At 40.3% G+C, this 10,893-nt stretch overlaps 1 protein-coding gene and 1 long non-coding RNA gene across 3 annotated transcripts; one reads left to right on the forward strand and one right to left on the reverse strand.

The window, feature by feature from the left end:
• Window positions 1-720: 720 nt before the first annotated feature.
• Window positions 721-3,340, reverse strand: LOC110692131. Of its 2 annotated transcripts, none has more exons than XR_002505394.1 (3): window positions 3,115-3,340; window positions 2,954-3,024; window positions 721-1,494 (listed from the first exon to the last, which is right to left on the reverse strand). It is a non-coding gene; the product is annotated as an uncharacterized LOC110692131 (long non-coding RNA). The 2 variants fall into 2 exon arrangements; XR_002505395.1 differs by having other exon boundaries at window positions 721-1,159; window positions 3,115-3,329.
• A 6,062-nt stretch (window positions 3,341-9,402) lies between these two features.
• On the forward strand, window positions 9,403-10,269 carry LOC110692203. Its single transcript, XM_021869203.1, has 3 exons — window positions 9,403-9,683; window positions 9,804-9,906; window positions 9,955-10,269. The coding sequence occupies exons 1-3, from the start codon at window positions 9,403-9,405 to the stop codon at window positions 10,267-10,269; spliced, it is 699 nt and encodes a 232-aa protein (XP_021724895.1).
• Window positions 10,270-10,893: the final 624 nt, after the last annotated feature.

A 10,893-nucleotide genomic window follows, 5' to 3' on the forward strand; every position in this document is an offset into this window, starting at 1 on the left:
TTTCCGTAGCACTCACAAGTCCACGTCGCATTCCTCCTTTGTTTACAACACTTTCCATATCCCAATTCTTTCTTCACCTTTATCCACCCATGACGCAGCCCGAACGATACTAAATCCCCTTTACCTCCAAAAATAACTATCAACATCATCACAACTGTCAAAAACCATCCCCATAGCAGGGGGTGGTACTTCCTCTTCCTCACCAAAAACAATGCTCATAATAACCCTCTTCCTCGGGGTCGTCATAACCCTAGACCCCCCTACCTCTACATCCCTAACAACATCATCTTCTGCAACTTCTTGTACTTCCTCACCATCTGACCCATATCCTCCCTCTTCTTCTGACCCCTCTTCTTCCTATTCTGCATTTTCATTCACATCCTCTCCTATACCTCCTGCCTCAGACACATACATCATCCTCACCTTCATTTACATTATCATCAATCAAACCATCCTACATAGATTATACATATCATTTATAACAAACCAATTACAACCCATTAACACCATCAACTAACAAGTTTATTATAAACTCAACCCAATACAAACAAACGCAACAATATACATCCTACAACAGAATCAACTTTATAAAAAACTCATAGCAACATTGTACCACAATTCTAGCAAAGTCATAGCAAGATTGTACAATTGCATCATACCAACAAAGCCATAGAAACTAATTAAATCATAGCAACTTACTCCAGAAAATCAACAACAAGCTTCAACATCAGACAAGGTCATCAAATACCAACATTGAACAATTCAGCTCAATGCAAAAATCCCCAAATTAAGTTCATTTAATCCCAACATCTACAAAATACATCCATTCTTTCGATTTTTCGACAAAGCTAGGCCAAACCAACTACTAAATTATCAATATGACAATAACCATCTCTAAACAACTACATCACACTTTTCCATTTCCAAAATTAATACCAAACTCTAAAAATTAAATTCAAATCTACCGAATAATTACAATAATGCATGTACGAAACTTACATTTTCACAATCAAATCGCAGCTCCCTAGTGCAGCCATGCCCGTCTTCTCCACCGTCACCAAGTGCTTCAGCTAAATCCACTCCACGAATGTCAGCTAACCTTGTTCTCATCCTCAATTTCCAATGTCAAATTTATGACATTTGAGTGGTTTTAGTGCACCTGAGAGATTTCAATGCCTTCAATTTAATTTCGCTCCATTTTCCATTGGACAGTAATACTTTGCTTTGGGAAGAAAGAGGAAAGTTGCTTTGTCAGACTTAATTTTGGTTTCCTGCTTAGATTTTGGTTTCCCCGTTTCCCTATCTTTGCCCCATTATTTTTTTCTACCAGATGGCACCTAGTCCCCACACAACTTCAACCTATTTACAAAGAATGCCATCCTATATGCATTCCTTGTAAATAGGTTCTATGCGACATGACTTCTCCTAAAGTGGGTAGTACAATCAAGCCCTCAATCTGTAGAAAATCAAGGACAACCAAGTCCCAAACAGTATCTGATTACAAATCAGATTTAAAAAAAAAACAATAATCAGTAACACTAGGTAAGTAAATAGTAAATCTAATGTATGGAACAAGTGAAAAACCCCATCCCATAAAGAGTGTATTCATATGCACTTCAGGCTGCAATGCATGAAATGCTACATAGCTGCTCAATAAGCTTTGTATCAATAGATAAAGTGTTCTTTAGTTCATGAGTAATAACTTTAAACACAACTTGCTTAAAAGGAAATTATAGGAGAACCACATATCTATAATTTATGAGCTTAGTGAGGCCTAAGGCCTGAGACTCCATTATCTACAGATTTGGTGAGGCCTGAGACGCCATTTCCATCCAACAAGTAGTAATAGGATACAGAGAATTCATAGAGAACAAGAAACATGTACGAGGAATAAAAGTGACTCCATAATTATTTTCTGAAGACCATAGTCTCTTACAATAAAAGATAAAAAAAAGGTAAAGATGGCACAAGAGGCAACCTGCCTTTTATATCTCCTTAACTTTTAAATGTGTGCTCCAAGGAGAAAAAGTGGGCAACATTTATATTTTGTGATGACAAATTGCTATTGTGTTCGACTTTGATATTTGCCATCAGTGTCATTTCAGGTGTCCATGTATTACAATTGTACTGGACTTCAGCCAAATGTAGGCATTATATTGTTTGGTTCAGTTTTATAATGTAACTCAAACCAATAAGAACCGCTTGCAAAGTTATTAGCCTCAGGATATTGTGTTTGCTACCTGGTGGCAAGGTTTTAGAATTGTACTCACAAAAGTTACTCATATACTCACAAAAGTTACCAATATTTTCACAAAAGTGACACTCTATTCTCAAAAGAGTAGTTCTATAGTCACATGTTATCCGTATAATCACAAAAGTGACCCATTTAATCACAAAAATGACTCATATACTCACCCAAGTTGCATAACAGTGATGAACTATAGAAACATTGTCTTTATTTATCAAGTGCTCAACCATGATCAAAACTATTTAAATCCTGGTCTAAACTATTCCATGACTAGAAAACAAACTATATCAGTTAACAACACAATTCATTAGCCGATCATCATTAGAAAAAAATTTAAAAAAAAATCACAACACAGTAACATGAAAAATTGAAAATCACTAAATATTAAAACAAAAACAAAAGAACTCATAATCAAGAACATAAATTAAAACAATAAAAGCACAATAACATGAAAATCACTAAACTCAAACTATAAGAATTTCTCTAATTGCATAACTTATGAATCATACGGTGTAAAATAGCAGGAATAATGAAAATCACTTAAAAAATTAAGCTACATATGCAAAACAGAGTATCTAAATCAAAAATAAACAGAAAGTCAACAATAATCATGAAAAAACGGTACAATCACTCAAACAAATCAAAATAATGAAGATCGACATCACATAACAACAAAATAAAAAAAAAATAAAAGAGAAAATGTACCTGCATGTAGATCAACTTCATCAGAAATTAGATTAGTCTTCTTCATTGCAGTGTTCACGAATAAAAAATTACTGAAAAAACGATAAAATCAATTGATTTAAAATTTCTAAAAATAAAACTACAGCATACAAAGAAAAACACAAAAAATTAAGATAACAAACCTGGATAACAAAGGTAGATCGCAAATGGAAGAGAGAAAGCTTGAATCGCCGAAGAAATAGAAACAAATTGAAGAGAGAGAAAGCTTTGAGCAATGGCGAGGAGACAGGAAAAAACGAGGAAGAGAGAGGGAAGTTCATGAAAGAGAACGAGGAGAGAGAAAAGTAATTTTGGGTGAAAAAACTTTGCACGTGTGAAATAAATTAGGGAAGGAAAACCTTCCTCTTTTTTCTTGTCACACAATAAAATAAAATAGTGTAACCTCGCTTTTTTTCTAATACTCCTCCGCCCGTAGTTATGTGCAACAAAGGACAATAATGCGGACTCTAACAAGCGCACTTTAGGGCGCGCTTAAGAGCATATTTTAGGATGATTTTGGATGTATTTGGGGCCATTTTGGCCGATTATTACCTTGTTATGCTTATGTCCCCTATATTACGTGCTTCACGGGTTTTCAGTTTGTTTTTGATGTGTTTTCAGGTAATATCAACCGAGTTTAGTCGGATCCCGAGCTCTTGATGCGTAACCGAGCTGGCCTTGACTGAAGTCCGAGGAGTTAAGGAAGTTCAAGTGCCGTGCATTAATTACATAGCACAGGCAGCACGGCCGTGTCACCATAGGCACACCCGTGCTGGCCTATGAGCAAGCAGCCCCAAGCAAGGCAGCACGGCCGTGCAAGCCATTAGCACGGCCGTGTCAGTATCCAAGCACCAGCACGGCCGTGCAGGCCATTAGCACGGCCGTGCCAGATGTTGCCCGTGCCCGTGTCAGTTTCAGTATGAGCCCCGTGCTAGAGCATATTCAGCACGGCCATGTCATCTTTAGCACGGCCGTGCCAATTCTAGCACAGCCGTGCCAAATTGAAGAAGAAATCCGGTTTAGCTATTGACAAGCTAGCACGGCCGTTCCAAATATAGCACGGCCGTGCTGATCCAGGGTCGACTGCGCGCTTGACTTCTCCGAATTAGAAGACGTATATAAGGCCCGACTTTAAGGGGCGTTTTTAGACAGTTTTAGAGATAGTTTTTGGGAGCCCTTTGTAGAGAGTTATTGGAGAACGTTCTTGGTATTAGAGATTCATTAGTTTTCTTAAAGATTATTCTAGCGATTTTTGTTTCTTGGATTGATTTGAAGCAAGATTTGTGAAGATTCTTTGTATTATTCATTGACGACGGATATCAAAGTTCTGAACTTTTCCATTGATTCGCATCAATACAATTGGTATTATTCATTCTTGTTTATTAATCTAGCTTTATTATTCCTTAATCAGAATTTATGTTTAGATCTATGATGTTTATGGAATCTATTATTGTTGTGATTATGAATATGTGTGAGTAGTTTCCTAGCTAGGGTTTCGGGATGAAACCCGGCCTAGGTAATCTACGTAATTAAGGTTTGATTTTGATAAACGGATTGTGATTAAATTGATTATATGCGATTGCATGTTAATTCACTATAATAGGAGTAGCTAACCTAGAATCTTGAATTTGATTGCATGTTATTCTCGGTTTGAACAAGAGATTGTGAATTGAGTATTTCATTATTGAATGTGGTTTGATTATGTATCGAGTAATGTTAAGTGCATGAGAAATCCAAGCTTGGTATTGCCCGTTGTCTTCCTATCGCGCGATATTGATCAGACTTATAGTCTTTGCATATCCCGTTTGTCTCTATGATTCCTTGTTGCGTAGTTACCGATGGTTTGGTGAATTCCCGTTCTCCCTAGTGTCTTAGTTTATTGATTTATTCCATCTTATTAGTAGTATTTTAGAACACCATTTTCCATTGATTTCGAACTAGCTTAGGTTTAAGATTGATTTGCAATGACTCTCGTTCCTCGTGGACCAAACCTTTATTTGCCATTGTACTTGGTTATAGGGTGTTCGTATAAGTATTGTTTGATTGAGAGTTAGATTGTAGAGACCGATTTAACCCTTGTCAAAATGGCGCCGTTGCCGGGGAACGGTGTTTGTTAATTGCTTTTCGATTTCTTGAGTCTAGTTTTTCAAACAAAAATACAAAAAGATTTTTCTTTTTGGCTACACTTGTAGCTTTGCTATTTGATTGGTCTGGTTAGTGTGTATGCGCAGGACTCCTAAGTAAAACTTTTAGGGAGTTTTAATTGTAGTTGGGTGGGTTTAATTAAGGAGGAAAATGGAGGAAAAGAAGGGGTCCCACATAATTTTTAATTTGGGTGGGTTTTATATAGTGGGATAAAGGTGCCTTTAGGGACCACTAAGGTCCCCCCCACCTTCTGAATTTCGCTGGATAAAGGAGGGAATTCAAGTTCCCTCCTTTTTTTTCCCAAAATTTTTGATTCCCACATTGTTTACAACTTTGCCTGCCAATATTTAAATTTTGGGGAGGAATCAAATTTCATCCCTAAAATTTAGTTTTCCCACCAAAATCCAACATTTGACTCATTTTAAAAATTTAGCTAAAAATTAAACAACACCACTTTTCAAATTTAAACTGCCTACTATAAAAAGACATTCAAATTGTTCAACCAATCCAACAGATACAACATCCAGGTTCCAACAACAACAACAAGTTCCAAAAGCTTCCACCATTAGTTCACAAAAGACCCCATAAATTACATTTAAGTTAGGTTAATATCTAAACCGCCTAAACTACAATTAGCCTTAGACATTGGGCAACAACGAGGTTCTGCTTCAACAGGACTTAAAAAAACATCATCAACCAAAACTTCATCACCAACCTTCAAATCTGTGCAAGGAAACAGATTGGGACACACAACACATGGAAGAGTCCTTTGATCAGGAATTTTTTGATATAGACCAACTACTACATGAAGGACCATCTCAGTACAATACTGATGAAAGCAACATGGATGAAGAAATTGAGGGGGACAACAATGCAGAAGAGGAAACAGCAGAGGGACAGGCAACAAGTAGGAAGCAGTTAACAGTGTAAAAGAAACGCCAAATTATTGATGAGTTCCTTCTGCAAATGCATGAGGGGCAACTACCTAGGGGGTTTTTGTCAACAGTGGCAAAATAGTATGGGGTACACAGAAGCACAACAACAAGGGTGTGGCAGTTTGTACTAGACAACATAGCACAAGGGAATGTCATTGATGTCAGAAGCAAAAAATTGGGGAAAACAGGACCCCAGCCATTTTTTTAGTGATGAGTACTTGTAGTCAGTGTGTTAGAATCCAACTCCTTTTGATGTATTAGATTCCATTTAAGTGCTTTCCTAGAGTTTAGGTTATGTTTTCTTAGCTTGAGGTCCCATTATTGTGTTACTGTCAGATCAGTGTTCACTAGGGATTCTCCTTGTATGTCATTTAAAGCTCTTTAGAGGGCGAATGATTAATGAAATCTTAAAGCCTTCTACCAAGTGTTACCTTGATTTTATGCTTGTTTGTTGTTAGACCTTTATAGATATTGTGTCTTACTTGCATATTAGCTCCCCTCTAACCCAACTTGATGCGCTAAGGACTCGTGGTTCGGACCCGCTTGTGCCCGCTTTGAAGTATCGGCCGTCACAAGCCCCGAACACCCGCACTCCGTCGCCCAGATAGACGTGAGTGCTCCTGAGATTCTATTGCCCGCTTGTGTTGCTTTGTGCTCACAAGCCCTTCTTCCGCTCAAGGCTAGCGTTCTTGCCGCCAAAAGGCTAGAGCGCGCCGCACGTTTCGGGGTCCAAACTCCCGGACCGTGACAGTTGATCAGAGCCGAGGCTCAAACCTCGTCGCAAGCAACCCATGTAGGCACCAAGGAGGGCTACACGAAGATGGAATTCGTAGAAGAAAGGCTCGCTTGGCTCGAGGAGAAGGCGGACAAATGGGCCGAGCTCCAAGTCATTGTACACGAGCAAGCCGAGCAAATTGTGAAATTGATGGCTAACAGAGATGCCCTCCGCGAACAATTGCAATTTGTTCAAGGAAAAGCCGACGAAGCACTTGAGAAATGTGCTACCTTAACGCACGCTGTGGGCAGAGACACACTGGGTGTTGGTGCGGCGAAGATAAAGCCGCCCAAACCTCGCGACTACAGTGGCGCTAGAGATGCGAAAGAAGTTGATAACTTCCTCTTCGACATGGAGCAGTACTTCCGAATATGTCAACTAAGTGACGATCAGAAGGTGGATACTGCCATCATGTACTTGTCCGAAGATGCTAAGCTGTGGTGGCGCACCAAGCACGCAGACATCGAAGCAGGAAGGATCAAGATTGATACATGGGCGGAGTTCAAAGAGGAACTCAAAGAACAATTCTACCCCGTCAACACAGCGTTTGTTGCACGGATGAAGTTGCAAGAGTGCCGCCAGAAGGGTTCTCTTCGCAACTATGTTAAGGAATACTCGGCGATAATGTTGGACATCACAGACATGAATGAGAAAGATCGTGTGTTCAACTTTGTCAACGGGCTAAAGGAATGGGTGCAGCGAGAGATTTTGAGGCAGAATATTGATACCCTCGCTGCTGCTATGTGTGCTGCTGAGAGATTGATGGACTACTCAGTCGGGAAGGGTCGTCAATCCGAGAAGGATTCAAGTGGGACGTCAACACGCTCTAACAGTCCATCTCCAAGCTCTCCAAAGGGTACAGAGAACGGCTCACGAGTATCGTCCAACACCATTAATACATATCATAGAAGAAGTGGAGGAGGTGATGCCCAGAGACAAACATCTACCCCCTCCCACAACTCAGGAAACTCGAGGGCCGGCGCATCCTCGGCAAACACAAGGCCAATAAACTGCATACTTTGTCGAGGTCCACACAAATGGTGGGATTGCGAGCATAAAGAAGAACTTGACAAAATCCAAAAGAGATTGTCATCCATGTCCGTTCAGGAGGCCACAAAAGAGACTAGCAGCGATGAGGAGCCCACATATAGGATGGGTTCCATACGACGCCTGAGTGCTATGAGAATGATAGCACCTCAAGAAGAACCAGAAGTCCGATATCTTTCGGCAATGCGAGTGATGGAGCTTGAGAAGAAGGCAACATCAAAGAAACAAGCTCGCACCAGAAACCCAGAGAAACGGGAGATGAAGCCCATGGAGTTGGCAACATCCCAGATACACACCCGCCAAAACCAGAATCAGTCACAAGGTTCGAAGCAAAGAGAGACGAGCCCAGAGACACCAAAGAGACACCAAAGAAGAACCTCCCAAGAGGGAGGAAAAACAGTGGTTGAGCAAACAACGCAGGGCGCGTGCAAGGGATTACAAAGAAAATGGTCACCCAAGAGGCACCAGCCACAACTTGAAGCTCTCCACCACAGTCTCAAGGAAGTAGCTCCCCAACAGATGATGGTGGAAGAAGCTGTCCCCCTTAATTCAACAGATTCCACTCCCAGGAGGAAATTTAGAGATGAAGCTCTCAACAAGATGTTCGAGCCGAGCGACTCCACAGACAAGCTCCTCATCAACAAAGAAGATCTAGCTCAAGAGTCAGATAAGATTCCAGAAGATAGCCGCACCAACAGCGCATCCGAAACTTGAGATAGTTTAGGGTTTTCTAATTTTGGTTGTAACTTTTGTAAGTCGACGAGGTCGTCGACAGCTTAAGTGGGGGAGGATGTTAGAATCCAACTCCTTTTGATGTATTAGATTCCATTTAAGTGCTTTCCTAGAGTTTAGGTTATGTTTTCTTAGCTTGAGGTCCCATTATTGTGTTACTGTCAGATCAGTGTTCACTAGGGATTCTCCTTGTAAGTCATTTAAAGCTCTTTAGAGGGCGAATGATTAATGAAATCTTAAAGCCTTCTACCAAGTGTTACCTTGCTTTTATGCTTGTTTGTTGTTAGACCTTTATAGATATTGTGTCTTACTTGCATATTAGCTCCCCTCCAACCCAACTTGATGGGCTAAGGACTCGTGGTTCGGACCCGCTTGTGCCCGCTTTGAAGTATCGGCCGTCACAAGCCCCGACCACCCGCACTCCGTCGCCCAGATAGACGTGAGTGCTCCTGAGATTCTATTGCTCGCTTGTGTTGCTTTGTGCTCACAAGCCCCTCTTCCGCTCAAGGCTAGCGTTCTTGCCGCCAAAAGGCTAGAGCGTACCGCACGTTTCGGGGTCCAAACTCCCGGACCGTGACCCAGTGCCTCTATACAAAAGGACAACAGAGAGAAGCTATGCAGCAGCTCTGAAGGTATCACATGGATTCCTTCAGAGCTTGAAGAAAAAGGGCAGACTCAGAACACATACAGCAGCCAACCATCCAGCACTCACATCAAATCACAAAGTGGCAAGACTCAAGTGGGCATTAGCCCATATTCACCCAATCCCACCAGTTGGAAATCCAACTTTCATTGATATGCAACAAGTGATTCACATAGATGAGAAATGGTTCTACATGAACCCAGAGACAAGGCAGTTCTACCTCTTGCCAAAGGAAGAAAACCCATACATGTGTCAGCAGTCTAAAAGGTACAAAATTAAGGCAATGTTCATGGCAATGATTGGGAAGCCCCTTTATGACTTAATTGGGAACATGCTACATGATGGTAAGTATGGAATTTTTCCATTCACCTACCAGCAAATGGCCAAGAAGAAAAGCAAGAACAGAGATGTAGGGACTCTAGAAACAAAGGCTGTGTAAAGTGTAACCAGAGAAGAAATCAGAAAAATGTTGTTAATTAACATCATCCCAGCAATAAACAGGCAATGGCACCCTAGTTTGTCTAAGGACATATTCATTCAATGGGACAATGCCAGACCACATCAAATTCCAAGGGATGAAGAGTTCAAGGCAGCATGTACAGCACATGGGTTCAACATACAATTGATTTTCCAACCTGCACAGTCTCAAGATCTTAATGTACTGGATCTTGGATTGTTCAAGGTCATTTAATCCTTGCAATACCAGTCATTTCCAACTAAAATTGAGGAGTTAATAGAGAAGGTGTATGAGGCCTATGAATGGTTTGATCCAATACTCAACAAGTATACATGGATCACTTTGCAAAGTGTTATGAAAATGATTCTAGAAAAAGAAGGGGGAAACAATTTCAATCCACCTCACATGGGGAAGAGAAAGTTGGACAGTTTAGGACAACTGCCAGAATTTCTAGAAGTTGAGAGGGAACTCATTCAACAAGCAGTTGAACACCTCAACACACTTTTTATTCCAATTCATCAACAACATGAAGAGTACTTGGATACAGAGGTTGATGCAGACTAGGCACAACATAAGCTTTCAAAGACAACATGACTTCCACACCTAACCAAATATGAACTCAAAACTGTTTTTTGGGTAAAGTAAGCATCTGTTTTTGTTTTAATGCTTATTATGATTTGGTTATGTGTATTTTGGTAGATATAAATGCATTACTTTAGGCAGTCATGTAAGGAAAGATTGTGTGTATTAGTTGTGAAAGTGAAAGTTTTTGTATGCAACTCAATGAATTTCAAAATGAATAGCAAACTGTGAACTCCATCAGGGTGTTTTTTTTCAGTAGCTTTGTGTATGTTGTTACCTCAACAACAAGTGTTTAAAGGAACTTGTTGGAGCAAAACAAACCTACAAAGCCTACTCAAAGTGAGTCCCCTCATCATTTGGAATTAAGTGACAGACAAGATACATTGTGGGGACTCATTCATTTCACTAAGAGGCACTGACTTGCAAGAACAAGAAGGGAACATGGAAAAGGGACTCCACACATCCAACATAAGTCATCATCCATCAAACATGCATTCCCTTGGCCATTACCAATGCACAAACACAGTCTTAATCTTACTAGGGACTCCACCATAACCCATCAAAAACTAACAAACCATGTGACCAGAATCCATCAACATGAATGTA

This window comes from Chenopodium quinoa, unplaced genomic scaffold (genome assembly GCF_001683475.1).
Source record: "Chenopodium quinoa cultivar QQ74 unplaced genomic scaffold, ASM168347v1, whole genome shotgun sequence".
NCBI classification, from domain to species: domain Eukaryota; kingdom Viridiplantae; phylum Streptophyta; class Magnoliopsida; order Caryophyllales; family Amaranthaceae; genus Chenopodium; species Chenopodium quinoa.

What these genes read in the sequence shown, in the direction of transcription:
- LOC110692203 (XM_021869203.1), top strand. Translation starts at nt 9,403, where the DNA reads ATGCAACAAGTGATTCACATAGATGAGAAATGGTTCTACATGAACCCA. An exon ending in ACTCTAGAAACAAAGGCTGT is followed by an intron (nt 9,684 to 9,803) that starts GTAAAGTGTAAC and finishes GGACAATGCCAG; the next exon opens with ACCACATCAAATTCCAAGGG. An exon ending in CACAGTCTCAAGATCTTAAT is followed by an intron (nt 9,907 to 9,954) that starts GTACTGGATCTT and finishes TTGCAATACCAG; the next exon opens with TCATTTCCAACTAAAATTGA.